Raw genomic sequence first — 19,553 nt, forward strand, 5'->3', positions numbered from 1 at the left:
GATGAGGAAACTGAGTCTCCCTGAGGTTAGTTGGTTGTTAGTTGAATGGCTTAACCTGGTAACAACTAACTCCTTGCTTATTTCAATAATAATAGCTCCCATTTACTGAGCATTTATTAGGTGCCAGACACTGGGCTAAGCATTTGAATCTTCAAAACAATCTCCCAATATTATTATTACCAGTTAAGTCTCAGGCTCCCCATAACCTGGGAATAATAATAGGCCCCTATTGGGGGTTGTTGTAGGAAATTAAGGAAGTTGCCCAAGGTCACACAGCTAAGAGGTAGCTGAACAGGATTTGCACCAAGGTCTGTTTGGTTCAATAAAGTGATGGTTAAGAACCATTACTCTGTGCTACCCAAGCACAGGCTGCCTGGAGTGGCAATAGTAAAATCGGCATTTGATTCATAGGGGCTATGGTAATAGGTCCCATAATTATAGACAGGACCAGGAAAAATCCTTGTCTCTGAGAGAGTGTAGGAAAAAGCAAACAAACAAAAAAGCCTAAAAGTGGGTGAGGGTAGGTATTGGTTAAACTGGTGTTCCCAACATTGCATATATCCAGGTGGATATTAGGATAATTTCAGGTGATACACAGATAAACTTTCTATTTTATGTATTTATTTAAAAGTGATAAATATAACCAGCACATCTGTGACTCCATGGCTATTACTGCTTATAACAAGGCTAAATAAAAGTGGTGAACTGGGGCTTCCCTCGTGGCGCAGTGGTTGAGAGTCCACCTGCCGATGCAGGGGACACGGGTTCGTGCCCCAGTCCGGGAAGATCCCACATGCCGCGGAGCGGCTGGGCCCGTGAGCCGTGGCCGCTGAGCCTGCTCGTCCGGAGCCTGTGCTCTGCAATGGGAGAGGCCACGACAGTGAGAGGCCCGCGTACCGCAAAAAAAAAAAAAAAAAAAAGTGGTGAACTGATTTTAAAAATTAAGTAAATAAGTGTCAATAACATGTCTACACTGTTCAGATGTTCTTTCGCACTCTCAAATATGTAATGTAAGTCATGCTGGTTCTATCTTCAATATGTCCAGGATCTGACCTCTTCTCCCACGCCAGCATGGCTTCTCCTGGGCCACTGCAACAGTCTCCCACCAGGCCCCGCTCCCCGCCCTGGCCCTGCAGTCTGTTTTCCATATGGCAACTAGGGGGAGCCAGTTAAAACAGAAGGCAGATATGTCCCTCCCCCTCTCAGAACCTCCAGGGGCTCCCAGCTCAGAGGACAAGCCAAAGACCCACCAATGGCCTGTGCGACCCTATAATCTGCATGCCCCCTCCCGCTAGTATTTCTCCCATCTCATCACCTCTTTGATGGTCTGGGACATGCCAGGCATGCTACCACCTCAGGACCCTTGCACTTGCTGTTCTCTGAGCCTGGAACATTCTTCCCCCAGATAGTGTCAGAGAGGTTCCCTTCACCATCAAGACCTTGCTCAAATGTCACCTTCCCAGAGAAGCATTCCCTGACCACTTTTTCTGAACCACATCTACCCTCTCCTGGCATTTCTGTCTCCTCTTCTCTGTTCCATTTTTAACCTTGGCATCTTTATCTTCCAAGATGCTGGATACCTGATGATTTTGTTTATGGTCTGTCTGTCCTCCCACTAGACTCCTTGAGCTCGGGAATTTTTGTTTTTGCTTGCTGCAGGATCCCTAGCACCTAGAACATGGCTTGGCACCCAATAGGAGCTCGATGAGTACATGTCATGTGGGTGAATACAAAGTTCCATTCGTGCACATGTGCATTTTTCAAGAGAGAAGGGGTCCAAAGCACTCATCAAAGTCTCAGAAGGGTTGTCTGCCACCAAAGGGTACCCCAGCTCCCCCATTTGGGACCATGTTGGCCAATTAGATTTACTTTCTAAAGGGGCAGACAATACCACTTAGCCAGTTGGGCCTATAGTATTTCTCCTGAGAGTTAATAAGTGAAGCCTTGGTTTATCCATTCGTTTTCTGTGAAGTGGGCTGGATGAGTCAGTCTCCCTGCCAGTTCATCTCACCATAGTAAGAGGTGGCCCAGACTCCCTCTGTAATGCCTCTGTTCATAAGCAGTGGCCCCTAGAGCCTGCCTCTTCCCACCACCAAGAAGCAAGTTCTGCCTTGTATTATTTCTGCTGTTTCATACCTTGTGAATTCCCAGCTAATGTGGAAACATCCCAAGGGCAAAAGACCATGTTTTCTTTTCTAGGGTCAGATATTCAGAAGATGAACATTCAACTCAAGCAGCCTGGGGTTAAAGTCCCATCTCTGCCACTTGTTGGCTGTGTGACCAAAGACAAATTACTTAACCTCTCTGTTTCCTTCTCTAAAAAAATGGATTGTTTAAGAATAAGAACTTCCTCATTATGCTGTTGGGGGGATTTGATGAGATAGTGCATATAAGTGTTTGGTATGGGATGATGATGAGCATGGAGCTTGGTGAAGTGAGGGGTTTTAATCCAATCATGTCACAAATATTAAGTGCCTGCTATGTGACAGGTGTTATGCTAAGGACTGGGGAGAAGAAATAGGGCAGGTGCTGTCTTGTGTGAATTAGCTTCTTTGATGGTACAGACAGAGTGGCATCAAATGGCCTGTTTCTGACTCGCTCAGTGGGTCTGTGGGTGGCCTGTGCCTGACAGTTTCACCATCTCTAACCACGTGGGGCTTACATTCCAGAGGCAGAGGAGAATGGACACGGGGTTGCATGGGTTTATGAACTGTGAGAAAACACAGGGTACTTTGGGGGAATATTAGAATAATGGGGAGGGGGCAGATTTAAATCTCAGGGGTTAGAGTTATTTCTTTGTGAGTTACTTTGTGAATAACCTGGCTGCAGAGACCTGAGGAGCAGCAGCTGGGACCCTACCTTTCTCCTTTCCTGCACCCTCAGGGAATTTGAGCTTGTTCTCCAGAGGGGCAGTTTAGGAGGGTGCCCTAGGCTGAAGCTCTGAGGCCCTGCCCTCTGGGCACTGCCACACATACCCTCTAGTGGTCACAACACAGGCAGGCGCTAGGCTGGATGGGCCCTGGAATCCAAGGACAGTGGGACTGACTGTCACCATCCTTCTCTTCCAGATACTATCTCCATTGAGACTTGGTCTTCCTGGAATGAGGGATGACTCCGGGACCTCATGTCATTTAACTTTGGTAACCAACTGTAGCATGATTCCTATTCCCATTTTACAGATGAGAACCCCGAGGCTTATAGAGGCGAGGGAGGTTAAGTAGGGTCAGTACTGAACTCAGGCCTACTAGACTCTGGTTTTCATGCTCTTCAGGTGTCATCCAGCTGGCACCTAATGGCACCCCACCCTCAATGCCACATCTCTGGATGAGCAGGAGCAGAAGGCAAACTTTGTCCAAATTACTGCCCAGGGAAGAAGGCAGCCCTCCCCAGGAAGTTTCCTACTTCAGTCTCTCCTCGGCCTGAGGCCCCAAGCACAGGCCTGACATCCCTCAGGGTGCTCCACCAGGAACCCTGCAGAAAGGGATGCCCTGGTACCTTAGGGAGGTATGGGGGAATGGAGGGGGAAGGAGTCACAGTTCACAGATTTGCATCCAGGGGTGCTGAGCATTTGTGGAAGCCCTGAGAGGTAATCCATCCACCTACTATCCTTTTCCTTTTGCTTCCCCTCACACATACATACCTCTTCCCCTAGCCAATGGGTTCAAATCCAACCTCTGCCACTAACTACAAGCTTGTGCAAGTTACTTAAGGTCTTTGTGCCTCAGTGTCCTTTAATGTAAATTAGTGGTGAATAACCATGCCTACCCCTAAAGTGTTGTTATATGGAGTCTGGGGCCTCAGCCCACAACACTTTGATTCAGCAGGTCCAGTGGACCACATTTTGGAAAGCAGTGTCCTGAACGGTGTGCTCCGGCAACACAGACCCACACCACTTTCTAGCTGTTGGGGTAAGAGCACATACTGGTTTATGCCTCTCTGGTTTTAGTATCTTAGCAGTTTCAAGACTATCTTCATTTCAGTGGCAAATTAAATGAGTAAGTTCCTGTTTCTCAGTTTCCTCATCTGTGAAATGGAGATAATAGTACTAATAGGATTGTTGTGAGAATGACTAAAATCTTTGTAATGCTTGCTTGGAACATAGCCTTGCCCATAGTAAGCACAAGCTATTATTGTAATCCACAGCCAAACCAGCAGATACCCTGATGAAAGAAAACACTTTACATCACATTAAGTTTCTCCTTGCATTTTAAGACGCATTCATTTCCCCAGGGGTCAGAAGTGACTGAAAAGGGGCCACAAGATCCGTTGTCCTCTAGGTGTTGCTTACACAGGTGTTTTGTTCACTTGTGAAAATTCACCCTGTTTGCTTAGGACTTGTGCACTTAAAAGGCACTGTCTCCTAGGATCCTCATGGTTCTGTGAAGAAGGCAGGGCAGGCATCATCATCTCCGTTTTTCAAACGGAGGCCAAGACAGCTATTTTGATTGGGCCAAAGAAGAAGGGGATGAGGGTTGGGAAGCTTCTCAGTCCGGCCCTCCATTCGCGAGAGTAAACGCCTCTCCCAGAGGGAGCGGAGCGAACAGTACCTGGCGCCAGGTAAAGCTCAGCAAAGGGTTCTAAGTCCTTCCTGCAAACACCGGCCTTCCCCCAGCGCACACACAACTTGGGCCCGCCCGGGGACTAGCACCGCAGCACGCTCACAAGGCCAGTCCCACACGTGGGAACTCCCGAGGGAGACCCGCGCGCCTGCAAACCCTCGGCCCCGGCGGGGGGAATGGCGTCCAGCCGCGGGCCAATGAGAGTAGCGGAATTTCTTTCATTCAGTGCTGGTCTGGTTCTTGCCCGGAAAGGGGCGGGACACCATGCCGGGGGCGGGGCCGCCGCGCGCCGGGGAGAGGGCGGTGCCCGCTCAGTGGCCCGGCCAATCGGCGCCGCGCCCGGGGTGGGAGGGGGGACCAGGCCTTTTTTCCCTCCGCGCGGGGCCAATCCCGACTTTACAAGCTTGAACTTTTGCCACCCTCGGACTAGCAGGAGCGCCCGAGGAGGTACCCCGCCGCGCCGGCTCCAGGGGCAAGAGCGGCCTTAACCCTTACCTCGCCGGGCGGCTCGCTGCTGCCGCCGCGCTCCCACCAGCTCGCCCCGGATCAGGCGGGCCCCGGCCCCCCAACCCACCCCCATTGCCATGGTGAAACGTCGCTGGGGAAATCACGAGCCCTACCCACATCCCTCTTCGTGGTGCAGAGAATAAACTGGGGAAGGGAAGGGGGTGGAGGAGTCGCCCAGCCCCGGGACGGCTGGCGGCCCGCCTAGCTCCGAGGTAAAGAGACTTGGCGACCGAGAGGAGCCCGAGAGAAGACCTTCTCCGCCTCTACCCCACCCTCTGCAACTCCCCTACCTCGAGCAAGCCTAGAATCCCGCTGCGCGAGGCATTCCACGCCCCTCGGTTGGCCGGGCGGCCAACCCCTGACTTCGCGCAGGGGGTGTGGAAACCTCGTGCTATCACGCTAGCTCCCGCTACTCCAACAAATCAGCCGCCCCCTGCTCCCAAGAGACGCAAGCCAGGAAAGCATACACGCACACCCATTTTTATTAGCCTTCCCTGGGATGGGGGTTTGTACCAATTCTAAAGTGCAATGTGTGTTTGTAAGTTTGTGCACAAGCCAGGGAGAGGCAAAGCGCCCCGTTTGTGTCCGAGTCTTAGAGAGTCCGCCGAGCCCTCGAGCAGCCCGCCCGTGGTTTGTGTAACCGCGTGTGTGTGTGTGTGTGTGTGTGTGCGAGCGCGCGCTCGCATCCGTGCCCGCGGCGCACGCGAGCCAGAGAGCAGGCCGTGGGCGCTGTCAGGCCCGAGGCGGGGGGGCTGGGGCAAGCGTGGGGCGGGGGCCGGGGCTCGGCCCGCCCCGGGAGCCGGCCCCTCGGAGCCTCGGGCCCTGCAATGGGACGTGTTCTCCTTTAAGAGTTAAGAAACTTGAAACCTTGTTTGCGCAACAATCAGCGCCGCGGAGCCGCCAAAGTGTCTAGACTGGCATATGATGGGAGGCAGCCAATGACTCCGCGGCGCTCCTCCGGGGGCCCTCAGTGTGCGTTTGAGGAGAACAAAAAAGAGAGAGCCGAGCGGGGGAGCGAGCGAGGGAGACGAGCCGAGAGAAAGAGCCGCCGGGCGCTGCCTCGCCAGACCTCGCCGGGACCACGGGGCCACCGGGAGGCACTTTTTGTGGAGGGGGGAGGGGGGCGACCTCTGCAGCCGCAGCGTCCGGGGCGTCCGAGCGCAGCGTGGGGCGGGCTACGACCTCTGCCTCGGTGGATTGCATTTTTAATTAAGGATTCCCAGCAGCTCTTTGGGATTTTTACAGTTTCCACTCATGTGTTGACACCCGCGTTCTGGAGAAATTCGCTCCAAGTGCATCTAGCGCCTGGGACCTGAGACGGAGTTGGCTTTTCGTGCATGCAATTCCAGGGATTTTGGTTTTGTTTCGGGTTTCTTTTTCTTTCTTTCCTTTTTTTCTTTTTCTTTTTTTCTTTCTGCAGGGAGTAAGAAGGAAGTCGAGGGTATCAACAAGCCTGCCTTTCGGATCCTGCAGGAAAAGCCCATGTAGTGAAGTGCTTGGGTTTTAAAGGCAGGGCTTCCCAGACACATTTGGGGGGTTCGGCGCGAGCGCTTTGTGCTCATGGACCAGCCGCGTAACTTTTGAAGGCTCTCCGGCCCATGCGGGGTCTTGCTGGCGGCGCGCAGTCTGCAGTCCCTCTGAAGCGCCGGGGCTGGAGTTGCTGAGCTGCCCGGGCGCCGGGGTCCATGTAGTCGCGGGCCGAGCGCGGACTGCGGCTCGGCGTGCGCGCGTTCCCCGCCGTCCTGCCCTGGCGAGCTCCCTCATGTTGCAGCCCTGCGGCGCCCCTTCGACGACAGGCTGTGCGCGGTCTGCACGGCGCCCGGCGGCAGAGCTTCATGTGGGGCTGCGGCTCGCGCAGCCGGCGCCTCGCTGAGGAAACGGACCCCCGGTAACCGGAGACCGCCTCCCCCCCACCCCCGGCGCCAAAGGATATCGTATGTTCAGGTCCAAACGCTCGGGGCTGGTGCGGCGACTTTGGCGAAGTCGTGTGGTCCCCGACCGGGAGGAAGGCAGCGGCGGCGGCGGCGACGAGGATGGGAGCGTGGGCAGCCGAGCTGAGCCGGCCCCGCGGGCACGAGAAGGCGGAGGCTGCGGCCGCCCCGAAGTCCGCCCGGTAGCCCTGAGGCGGCCCCGGGACGCGGTGGGACAGCGAGGCGCCCAGGGCGCTGGGAGGCGCCGGCGCGCAGGGGGCCCCCCGAGGCCCATGTCGGAGCCGGGGGCCGGCTCTGGGGGCTCCCCGCTGGACGTGGCGGAGCCGGGAGGCCGGGGCTGGCTGCCCGAAAGTGATTGCGAGACGGTGACCTGCTGTCTTTTCTCGGAGCGGGACGCCGCCGGCGCGCCACGGGACGCCGGCGACCCCCTGGCCGGGGCGGCCCTGGAGCCGACGGGCGGCGGGCGGAGTCGTGAAGCCCGCTCGCGGCTGCTGCTGCTCGAGCAGGAGCTCAAGACGGTCACGTACTCGCTGCTGAAGCGGCTCAAGGAGCGCTCGCTGGACACGCTGCTGGAGGCGGTGGAGTCCCGCGGCGGCGTGCCGGGCGGCTGCGTGCTGGTGCCGCGCGCCGACCTCCGCCTGGGCGGCCAGCCCGCGCCGCCGCAGCTGCTGCTCGGCCGCCTCTTCCGCTGGCCCGACCTGCAGCACGCCGTGGAGCTCAAGCCCCTGTGCGGCTGCCACAGCTTCGCCGCCGCCGCCGACGGCCCCACCGTGTGCTGCAACCCCTACCACTTCAGCCGGCTCTGCGGGCCAGGTGAGCGCGCCGCGCCCGGCGGGCCCTCGGGGTTTCCCTTCCCGCCCCCTTCCGCGGCCTCCTGTCTCTCCTTGACACCTCTGGCGGGCGGGCGGGCGGAGCTGAGGGTGCTCCCCCGGGTGCCCCTGGAGCTTGGGAGCTCCCAGTGGAGGCGCCTGACGCTGGCAGGAAAGCCGGGGAGTGGGGATGTGGGCGCACACGGCAACTTCGTCTTAAGGCTCCGGCAAACTCAGAAGGGTGCGCGTTGGAGTTTTCTCTTCAGCTAAAGGGACCTGAGGCAGGCTCCGGCTTTCCAGACGGTGGAAGAGGAGGGCAGGTCTAGAAGAGGCCAAAGACTTGAGCGCCCCCCTCCTCCAAGCCCATTTACCCCCAGTCCGTGCCCGGGCCTGTAGCATTTGTGTGCATATGCCTATACCTACGGTATATTATGCTTTGTCGTATCCAGGTAGATATATGTCGTGAAATTGGGTGTAGGCAGTTCATGGCTAGAGTCCAAAGTGTTTGTAAACTGTCCTACTTGTTCCTGTCTATACTGAGGAGCAAAGCTTTTGCGGGGTAACCCTCCTCAGAGTGGAGACCACCCTCTTGCTCTCTTGCCTCTTGATTGTTGCCAGCATCCCTTGGGTGTCCAATGCCAGGACCTTCTGTCATCGTCATTCTCAATCCTGTGCCCAGCTTTTCTAGAGAGCTGAGGGTCCTGGAGGTGTCTAGGTAGGGAAGGAAGCTGGATATTTTAGTACTTTTGAGAACTGCCCCCCTTCTTTGTCCTCTTCTTGGGATTTTTCTGCACACACCATCTACCCAGTCCTGCTTACCTGAGCAGGCCCTGGGTGCTTTAGCAAAGGTGAGGACAGAAGGAGACTCCAGGCAGGCCGGAAGCTTGCATCCTCACACACACCCCCCAGCGCCCCCTTCCCTTGCACTGCAGGGATCACACATTTTTAGCCTGTAGCATCTTCTGGGTGTATGCATCTTAAGTGGCACTGGGGGTTCTGCAGGGATGGGACTCTCTGAGGGTTATAGACTGTTGGGCCTGGGCAGGCTCTGAGTTCCTCTGGCCTGGCTCCTCTGGAGAGAGGCAGCACCCAGCCTGGGGGCATTTAAGAGGGTCAGATCACACAGGTCTCCTGACTCCCAGCATGGAAGGGGAGGGTGGGGCTAGAAGCATGGATTGGTCCCAGGTGTCTTGTTGGTGTCTGGGGTGGTGCCTGGAGGGGAAGGACGGTGCCTCACTGGTGGTTCCTGAAGAGAGAGCACTGATGGGGGCTGGGGTGGGGAGAGGCAGCATTGATCTGGCTGCCCTGCGCCCCGCATGGTCGACTCCAGGCCTGATTCTCAGGGGCTTTGGGCAGTCGCTGGCCCGTGGCCCTCTGCGGGCTTTCTGTGTTCCTTGTTCTTCTTCTGACAGCTTTCCCTGGAAGTGGCTTTCTCTCCTCTTCCACCCTGGCTCCTCCCTGCCTCTGAGGAGGAGGGCCCTGTTTGTGGTTGCCCTGTCCCTGGTCCCGTTTTCAGGAGGAGAGAATTGGTGGGGGCCCCTCTGCTCTTCTAGAAGGCCCCGCTGGGCATTTTCTCTCTCACCACATCAGTCTGCTAGGGAATATTTGTTGAGCACTTACTCTGTGCCAGGCAGCATGCTGGGTGCTGTAGTGGGGAGAGTGGAAATATGAGTAGGATCCATGCCCTCAGGAAACAGAATCTTCGGGTTGTGGCGGGGGTGGGGGGGAGAGTTGGGACAGAGATGGGGGGAGCAGGGCCAGGCCAGAGGGTCTGAACTCTCAGAGCACTGTGGGGTGTGCATGTAACAGGAGCACCTCTAGGAGCCTCACAGCTCTAACCTGGAGCGGGGCCTTGGAGGATGGATGGGTAAGGGGAGGTGGGTGTCGAGGGGGAGGAGGAGAGGGCCTGCTGGGAGTCAGGGTACCAGGCAGGCTCAGGTGTGAGGGTGGGAAGGGGTGGGGTAAAGAAAACTGGAGACAGGCAGGACCCACCCTGCCCATACTCCTTGGATAAGTCAGCTTGGGTCTTGGTTTGAGTTTGGTGGCCTTGAGCAGTTTTAAGTTGATGGGCAAACTGCAGTGGAATGGTTCTGACCCATAGACCTGGTCCTAGGCTCTGCCCGGCCGGTATCGACAACTTGACCTTCGAGGAGTAACCTCTCCTCTTAGTCTCTCTGTGGGTCAGTGCAGGCGGCTCTAGAAACGTTCTCCACCTCAAATTCCAGACTAAGCATTGGCACGTGACTCCTCTCCTCCTCCCAGAAGGAGGCGCTGTTGCAGGGACTGTGCCTGTTCTCCTGCTACTTCGTTTGCCGAAGCCCCGCCCCCCCACACCCCGTTCAAGCCACCCCGGGGGCCGTTGGGAGCACTGGTGGTCTGGGAAGAGTTTCCGGTAGGCACCACGCTGACCCTCTTGCTCCATCCCATGCCTGATGGCTTGGGCCGCCTGGACTGAGGACTGGGGGAGCCCTTTGCTGTCCACCCCACCGCCGCCTCCTGGCCGCCAGCCTGGCTCCCGGAGCTGGGCGGGTGCATAGCTGGAGCTCAGCCGTGCGCGTCCTGATAAGGAGACTGCTCCTTCCCGGGCTCTGGGGGAGAGGGCTGGGGCACTGGGGCAGGTACACCCATAGAGAGTACGCTGGAACACCCAGCGGGCCAACTGAGGGACACCCACCGGCCCCCCAGGCCCCCACAGGGATCCCTAGTGAGACGGCCCCTTTCTGGGCAGTGCGGCCCCCTGCTGCTCAGGGCAAACCCTGCTCCATCTTTCAACTTGCTTTGGGGCATTGGGGCCAATTCCCCTCTTTGGGCCTCTTTTCTCATCTGTAAAGCGAGGGAGTGGTGAACAGAATCTCTGAGGGTCTGCTGGGAGGATTCCAGGTGACACAGGCCTGCCCTCTCCCCCATGCTTGTCTCAGAAAGTGGGGTCCTGTGTGCCCAGCTCTGCCCTGGGCTTCCCGCTCCCGTGGGAGTCAGGCCCTAGCTTTCCCTCCCTCTGGTGTATCTTTCTGTCCCTGGAAAAGCCAGTTCGCTGAGCTTGGTGCCTATGTGGACGGAAATGTGGAGAAATACTTTAATCACAGTTCTAACCTGTGTTTATAGAGATCCTTTCTCCTGAAAGTATCCATTAACTTTGGAATAAATCTCCTGCTCTTTGCTTCACCACTTTTTTTTTTTCTGTAATTATATTCAGTAAATTACTATTATCCAAATTGCGCCAGGGAAAGAGAGACGGAGCGAGAGAGAACTTCTAAACGACTGGAGGAGGCCGCCTAGGAAAACACAGGGTTCCCAGGCCAGGACTATAGGAATTAGAATGGGCTAGAAAGTTTTCCTTTTATTTGGCCTGGCATTATCCCTTTGAAATGAGATCAATTTCAAGTTGGGCTTCCAAGCCCCCGCCCCGCCCCTCTGGCGGCCCCTCTGGCGGCCCCTGGGCCCTGCCCGCCCTGCTCCTCCGAGCTCCTCCTTGGAGGTGAGGAAGGGGTGATAATGTGCAGTGTGCCTCTTGCCGGCGCCAGCCTGCCGCGCTGTTTATCTGGCTGCCGGGGGAATCTGGGCAATTAGGCTCTGCCGGCCTTAAAGCACCAGGAGCTTCTCTTCTGTGTTTCCCACCCTGGGCCTTGGGGTTGAGCCTTCAGGTCCTGGGGCTGGAGGGGAAAGGCACCCAGGAGGGCACCCCTTGGGAGGGTGAAAGCTGGGAGGTCCAGGGAGGCGCGTGGACCTTTCCTAAAAGCAAGATGCTAGGCTGCACAGATCGGGGTGGAAGGTAATGTCTTCAACTGAAAGGTTACCAGGCAGTGGGAGAGGCTGTGAACTCTTCTGGCTTTAGAATTAGGGTCTAGATCCCGAAAGGCTAAGTACCCCCCTGGGGGCTAACCAGAGCCTGAGCTGCATTGGGCTGAGCGCTAGCCTTCTGGTACACTCGGCCCCTGGCTGACTGCTCTCACTTCTGAAGGAAGTTGGAGGAGATTCCTGAAGTTGATGCCTGAGGCTGGCTGTCTGGGGGGACTGGAGTTTCTGATCTCTCTTTCTCCCTCCCTCCCTCCCTCCCTCCTTCCCTCCTGCCTATGATCATTTCTTTCTGAGAGGCCTGCAGGGCTCTAAGGGTTCTCCCCTTAAAGTTTAGAGAACGTAAGTTATTATTTAGAAATCAACACAACTTTTCTAAGTACTGAGATAGCTTCTAAGACGGGAGTGTGGACAGAGGGCCTGGAGGCAGCCTACACTTTCTCTTCGGACCTTTTGTCCCACCTGAGTTCATGTCCTGGGGCTCCATCCTCCCAGATCTGTGGAGGGAGGGTGGATGTGTTGGAGTGAGGCCGAGGTGCCAGTTAAAGCTTCCTCAGTGTTGTTCATAGCAGCGTTATTCCTGAGAGCCAAAAGGTGGAAACAGTCCGAGTGTCCATTAGCTGACAGATGGATAAACAAAATGTGTGCTATAGTCACCCAGTGGAATACCATTCAGCCATAAACAAGAATGAAGTACGATAAAAGTGACAGCATGGAAGAGCCTGGAAACCAGTATGCTAAGTGAAAGAAGCCAGACACAAAAGGCCTTCTGTTGTAGGAATCCATTTGTGTGAAACGTCCAGAATAGGCAAACCCGCGAGGAGAGTCAGTAGATTTGTGGTTGCCTGAGGTTTGGGAGTTGGGGGAATAGGGACCGACTGTGAATGGGGCAGGGTTCCTTTTGGGGTGATGAAAATGTTCTGTAATTAGTTGGTGGTATTGGTCTCACAACTCTGAATGTACTAAGAACCACTGAATTGTATATTTTAAAAGAGTAGATCTTAAGGTATGTGAATGATAACTCTGTTGTTTTTTTTTAAAAAGTAACTTGCTGTTGGTCCTGAACTGGCCTCCCCCTTTGTTCAGCTGAAGAAGGATAACATCTCCTGCCTCCCTGTGTGGTCTTGGGTGGGCCCTTTACCTCCCTCCACCCCACTTGCCCCATCAGTTAAAATAAGGAATTGAGTTGGGGGGGACCTCTGACATTCTAAATCCCCGTGTCTTGGGGTGCAGTCTCCTTTTTACTTGCCTAGGATGGAAGTTAGTGATGTGCTTCCAATCTCTGTGCAGATCGTTTTGCTGGAACGAAGGGGGGTGTGGGTGCTGGTAGAGTCCCTCCTGAAAGCTTTGCAGTTCCTCACTGGCGGGTGTGTCTGATGTACCAAGTCTGTAGATTGGCTTTCTGTCTCACTCATGCATTAGAGCCCCCAGCCCAGGTGTGGGCATGGGTGGTGGGTGTCACTCAAGGCCCAGACGGCTCCTGTGAGGGGGATCTTCATGAGCTTCCCGCCCCCGTCCCCCCCGCCCCCCCTTTACAGGTCCCAGGTAAGCAGCCCCAGGCAGAGATGCTGGGGTTGATTACAGTGGCTTGACTCCAGCTTCCACAGCCCATTGCTGCCAGGTTTCACTTTGGGGGGCAGATCTGGGGGCAGATGTCCAGAGCTCCCTACTATGTATGGCCTGGGCCTCAGCCAATTAGATGTTTGCAAGAGGAACCTGGACACAGGAGTTGCAGACCTTCTGATTAGTTAGTGGGGTAGTGGAAAGGACATGAGGCTGGGGGTCAGGATACCTGGCCTCTGGTTCTGCCTCTACACCAGCTCCCTGTCTGGCCCTCAAGGAGTCACTTCTACTCTTCAGGCCTCAGTCTTCTCCTCTGTACAGTGGGAGCATTGGCTTCAATTCTCTTTCCCTGTGGAGTGCTAGCCCTACCTGTATTTTGCCTCTTGTCCTGAGAGTCTGGTCTGTAGCCCCTCCAAGACTGGTGGATAAGGGGGCTCCTACTGAAGGCAAATAGCCCCCCTCTTTGAGTCTTGTTTGAGGTCTCCTTTGGGTCACCCTTTTGGCCCCATAGGTCCTCTTTCTCCACACTTTCGTCCACTGATGCCCCCAACTTTACCATTATCCTTGTCACCATTGTCTTTGTCCACATCTGTTTACTGAACGCTTTCTGTGCATATGATGTACCAGACCCAGCTGGGATGAAGGGGTAGAAGATAGGGTGCCTCTTGACTGCCTGTCTCATTGGGGTGTAGAGCAGAGTCAGGCCTGGGCTCAAATCCCAGCTCCACCATGATTGGCTGGGGAACAGTGGGCAAGTCAGTCTTCTCATCTGTGAAATGGGAATGATAATGGTCATCTTATTTATTTTTAAGAAAGGAGGAAATGAAAATAGGCACCCAATGAGCATGATTAACCACTCTGTACCTAAGGTCCAAAAGAATAAAATACAATGAATGAAATTGAAAGGTCCCAGCACAGAGAGAGACACAGGGTACACATTCAGCAAATGTTTGCTTCGCTCCCAGTGGCTAATCCATGATTCATTTTCCTTCTCCCTAACTCCAGTCCACAAAAGATTCCCTGTTTTTAGACTGCAGCGCCTTCACTTTGTTGAAGTCATTTCTAGCTGGAAAAGCCGGGGTGGGGAAGAGGTGAAGCTGCCTGCTCCTGCGACTAATTGTGCCTTATTATAATTGTGCAAAACACTTATTACCCCTTGTGTCATTCCTGATACCTGCCTAATAATAGTTATTACCACTTTACTACCACTGAGAGTTTGTTTTAGTTTGTGATTTGATGGCCTTTAGTTTCTTTTAAGGAAAATGAAGGGTCATTTCATTCGTGCAAATTGTTACTTAGTTAAGCAAATTGTTACTTCCCAGAAAGCAAGAGGCCTAAGGAATTCTTCTGAAGACAAAGTATATGTTTTTAAGGACAAGTATTTTAGGCAAATGAAAGGAAACCCAAAGAAAAATACCATAGACAATAAAGAATCGCAGAGGGTCTGATCTGGAAGGCCACGGAGATTGTGTGTACCACCCCTTCTCTTTACAGAGGGGGAGACTGAGGCCAAGAGCTGGCAGTGACTGGTTTAAGGTCTCCCATCGGGGGAGCTGGATTTGGCTTCCTGGGTTCCAACCAGTCATGTCCTCCTCCTTGCCCTGAAGGTCATTTGCTCTAATGTAATTTGTTTGAAAGGGAGCTCCTCTGTCTATGTGGGCCTCTGCAGTCAGTCAGTTCTGACTAGAGTTGCCAAACTTAGCAAAGAAAATTACAGAATTCCCTGTTAAGTTTGAATTTCAGGTAAACAGCACATAATATTTTAGTATAAGTATGTCCCAGATATTGCAAGGGACATACTTATGCTAAAAGTTTATGCCATGTATATCCAAAATTCAACTTTAACCAAGCATCCTGTATTTTAACAGGCCACCTTAGCTTTGACTTTCCCTGTACCCCTGTTTCTCTCATTATAATAACAATAGTTACTGTTTGTGGAGGTATTTTTCTTCAGTACCAAGAGCTGTATTGAGCATTTTACATACATTATTTCCTTTTGCCCTCCTGGCAAACCTGGGAGGTCTCTATGATTATTGTCCCCATTTTAGAGCTGAGGAAACAGGCTCAGAGAGGCGAGGTAACTTGCCTGAGGTCACACAGCCAAAGGTGACAGAGCAGGGATTGAGCCCAGGTCTGTACCCCAAGTTTGTGGCTTTCCCTGTTGGCCAGTGCTGTTCCAGGGGACTGGGGCAGCAGAGGTGCTGGGTTCCTGGGAGCTGGGTTTATTATTTGAGGAAACCAATAATCAAAAGCAGGTAGAACCCCCATGTGTGAACTCTCCCATCCCAGCAGTGACATGTTGTCTCCTGTCTTCCAGAATCACCACCACCCCCCTACTCTCGGCTGTCTCCTCGCGACGAGTACAAGCCACTGGGTAAGTGTGTCCTCCTTCTGACCTTTGGGGAGGTGCCTCCTTCCCAGGCTCCCACAGGGCCCTGCCTCAGTGCTGAAGGGCCAGAGAAGGAGGGGAGGGAGGGATCACCAGCCTGGTTGCCTTTGAAATGGGGTGGGTGAAGTTTTACAAACACAACCCCGGTTGGGCCAGAGCCGACCCAGCCTTTGCAGTGCCTTTGCAGCGAGCTATTTACGTCTTGAAATTCCTCGCTCATCATTAACCTCTCTGTGACCTTTAACCATGGGCCTGTGGGAGACGAATGGGTTTCAGCTTCAACATCTTGTTGATGCTGGTGGGTTGATGTTTCTGTCTCTTTTCCTCTCCTTCCCTCCCAGCCTTACGTGGTTCTCCTTTGGTGTGTATTAATTAGCACTATGACAGATAGGCTGAGCACGGTCACTGTTGAGACGAGCTATATGTTTCCCACCCCCCCTTTTAAGCCAAAAAGTTCACCTGGGCAGAAACAACAGCTGGAACGTTTAGAAAGCAAGTGTCTTGGTACACCAAGCCCCTGGCATGGAGGGTACCCCTCAGTGGTAGTGTCATTGTGGGCAGGGCCCATTCAGAGGTAGAACGTGTTTTCTGTAAAGCCTTGGGGCTAAATGAGCAGCCCGTACGCTGGGGTAGATGCATGTGGTTTTAAAAGTAGAAATGGCTCATTTCCTGGCCCTCCTGGTTCCTCCAGTGGAGAATCCCAGTGGTGGGGTGAGTATGGCCTGAATAGTACCGGGAGAGTGACTTTGTGACCGTTGGGACTACCGTGGGTAGCTGCCGTGGGCCTCGAGCTTTAAATGTCAGATGGCATGGCACTGATGCTGACACATTCCACCAGTGACCACAAAAAGTGGGTTTTGTTTTGTTTTTGGTAAAGGCCTCTTCCCGGTAGCGTGTGTCAGCATCATCTGGGAGGTCACTTCTAAGTGTCATAAACTCTGAGGCATCCAGTCCAGTTTTCCTTCCAGGCCCCCCTGTGGAGACAGGAGTGCCCACCGGGTCCCTTCAGGAGTTTGTCCTTCTCAGTCTAGGAGGACAGAGGCTGTCCCATGACGGTGTATGAGTCAGTGGCTTAACGATGGCAACTTCCTCATTGTTTTTCCTGAAGTACGGTCACACCGTGGATGGAGGAGCTTCATTTAGTTCTCCGGGGAACTGGAGTGATCATCTGGTGGGACCCTGTCACTTTGTAGACAAGGAATCAGGCCGAAGGTCAGGGAGAACCGCCCAGCTGATGCGTAGTGGGGCTGAGGCGGAAACCCAGAGCAGCCCCTGTTCAGCTCAGCGGTTCCCCATCCTTCCCTCCCAGGCCCGTCTCAGCATTTTTCTTTTTTTTTTTCTTTTTTGCGGTACGCGGGCCTCTCACTGCTGTGGCCTCTCCCGTTGCGGAGCACAGGCTCCGGACGCGCAGCCTCAGCGGCCATGGCTCACGGGCCCAACCGCTCCTCGGCATGTGGGATCCTCCCGGACCGGGGCACGAACCCGTGTCCCCTGCATCGGCAGGCGGACTCTCAACCACTGCGCCACCAGGGAAGCCCAGCATTTTTTAAGTTAACATAATTGCACTAGTCGCTTAGAAGATCCCTCATTCTCGTAGAGGAAAAGGAAAACCCTCAAACATTCGTAGTAAGTGTAGCACCTGAGCTTGAATGTCAAGGATCATTGCCCCAAGGAATCGTGGGTCAGCCGGTGATAAAGCCACAGAAATCAGGACTCCATCCAGCGGGGCAAAGTGACCATTTGGAAATCAGCAGGTGTCCCCGTTATTTTACAAATGGGACAACTGCGACGGAGAAAGAGGAAGTGACACTTGCTGGTGGTCATACAGTTCAAGGGTCCAGAAACGACAGGCCACCATTTGTTTTTGTGTGGCTCTTGAGCTAAGAGTGGTTTTTACTTTTTAAAACGGTTAAGAAAAAAAAAAAACCACCAAAAGCAGAAGCATGTCTTTTGTGACATGTGAAAACTATATGAAATTCAAATTTCAGAGTCCATAACAAAGTTCTGCTGGAACCCGGCTGTATTGTCTGTGGCCGCTTCCGCAGGACAGCAGCAGAGGTGGATAGTTGCGATGGAGATTGTAGAGCTCACACAGCTGAAAATAGTCACTACGGGGCCCTTTGCAGGCAAAGCTGGTGACCCCTGATTTTGCTGAGTAAGAGTGGAAGCGGGACTCGAACCTGGGGCTCCGGCTTCCAGATGAGGTTCTTCCTTGGGGCTCGAGCAGTGACCAAGGTTGGAGTGTTCTTTTTCTACAGCAGCCTCGTAGGGCCTCACTAGAAGCACTAGACGTGAACGTTTGGAGAGTGCGTGGCAGGGACTTATAGCTGCGAAGGATGGAAAACACCCATCACCCCCACTCCTGGAACGTTCATCAAGCTGTCTGTGTTGGCTCCACAGCGGTTCACTAAGAAACAGGGTTCAGCCTGGGGTGTTGCTACTTCGGACAATAAGTGGCAGCAAGACTTGGGGCCTGAACACTTGGGGAAGATTAGGTCTGAAAAGCAAAGAGGTTCCCACTTAAGCACGGAGGTTATTATCTTCTTTTAAAGAGATTTTCCATCTGTCCCTATTTTCCTCCAAACACATTTGACCAGCAGATAACTTTTTCAGGCCCCGATAAACAGCCCGAGTTATTTTTTGTATTATTTTCTTTTCCTTGCATTGTTAGTTTTTCATAAACAAAAAGTCATTTCACTTCTAAGCCACTGTGATCACATAAAACCAAAAAAACAAAATAAAACCCGGAACACCCAGTCAGCATCTGGCAAGTGGGAGACGAGAAAGAAAGAAAAAGAAAAAGGCCAAATTGTTTAAGGTTTCATCTTCCCGCTCCCCAGGCCACGTGGTAGAAGGAAAAAATTCCTACAGGATCGAATGGAATTCTAGCTAGCTAGGGCCTAGGCTAACGGTTTTTGTGCCAGGCTTCCCCAGCTTGGAGTGGCTCTCCTGAGCCAGGTGGGACCAGCCGAGCCACATCTGGGTTGTGCTGGGTGAGAAGATGAAAGATACTACAAGCCTCACAGAAAGAACATGCCTTCCATCTCCTGGACAGACCTGTCCCTTAACGGGGACAGCACCCCGTTACTGGTAGCAGAGGCAGAGGCCCAGGAAAAACTTTCCAAGTCGGCCTGCCCCCCAAGGCATCCGCTTGTCCCGCTAATAGCTCAGCGTTCAAGAGAAAACGTGCAAAAGAATTTCCCTTCCCCATCTAAGTGCACTGCAGACAGGGGAAAACAAATAGCGCACGCCATGTGAGGTACTTAAAACTATTTAAACAACAATGAACGCCTTGAAAAAAAAAAGAAAAGAAAAAAATAGTCTAGACATTGAAAGTTGCTCTGGGAGTGGGTTTGGATGTGAGGGTGGGGGAGGGGAGAGAGAGAAAAGTTAATCTGGGAGCAAATGCTTGAGCCCTTAATTAGAGGGGTGTAAGCGGGACAGAGTGAGGATGGCTGGTAACTTGTTAAAACAGAGTTTCCCCAGCTCCAGAGGGAGGAAGGAAGGAAGGAAGGAAGCAAGAAGGAACAACTTCAAGAATTTTAATGGTTGTAATTAAGTACAGCAGCTATGAATTGTTTAGGGGCTTAATTTAACCTTACCCAAGAAGGCTCCAAGTTACTACTTGCTCGGTCCCCTGAACTTGGGTTATTTCTGTGGCCAGAGCAATTGAAACTTTTTCAGGTGCCAGGGCTGCAGCAGCCAGCATTTTCCAGAAGGGTTCCAGGGTTGGCTGGCCTGGTCTCGTGCGATCTTGGGGCGGGGAGTGGCAGAAGAAAGTTGTGGGGGACATGCTGCCTTGAGAAAGAAGAGAGGAACACCCCACAGCCAACTTAAGTTCTCTTTCTCTTTCCTCCTGTAGATCTATCTGATTCCACATTGTCTTACACTGAAACGGAGGCCACCAACTCCCTCATCACGGCTCCGGGTGAATTCTCAGGTTGGCATTTCTTTTTTCCCTGCATGTTGCCATTGTGTTGAACTTTATAGGAGGGGGACAAGT

The 19,553-nt window shown here is 53.5% G+C and overlaps 1 protein-coding gene across 2 annotated transcripts in view; it reads left to right on the forward strand.

The window, feature by feature from the left end:
• The first annotated feature begins 6,034 nt into the window (after positions 1-6,034).
• Positions 6,035-19,553, forward strand: part of SMAD6 (SMAD family member 6) — a 75,314-nt gene continuing 61,795 nt past the window's right edge. Inside the window, exons 1-3 of one of the 2 annotated variants that reach the window (XM_082649152.1) lie at positions 6,035-7,810; positions 15,479-15,535; positions 19,413-19,490. In XM_082649152.1, the coding sequence (XP_082505278.1) occupies positions 7,003-7,810; positions 15,479-15,535; positions 19,413-19,490 (943 nt within the window). In that variant the 5' untranslated portion in view covers positions 6,035-7,002. The remainder of the gene's footprint in view (positions 7,811-15,478; positions 15,536-19,412; positions 19,491-19,553) is intronic. The other variant, XM_082649153.1, reaches the window with a different exon arrangement.

The sequence above is a fragment of the Grampus griseus genome (assembly GCF_964374135.1).
Source record: "Grampus griseus genome assembly, chromosome: 2".
Taxonomy (NCBI): domain Eukaryota; kingdom Metazoa; phylum Chordata; class Mammalia; order Artiodactyla; family Delphinidae; genus Grampus; species Grampus griseus.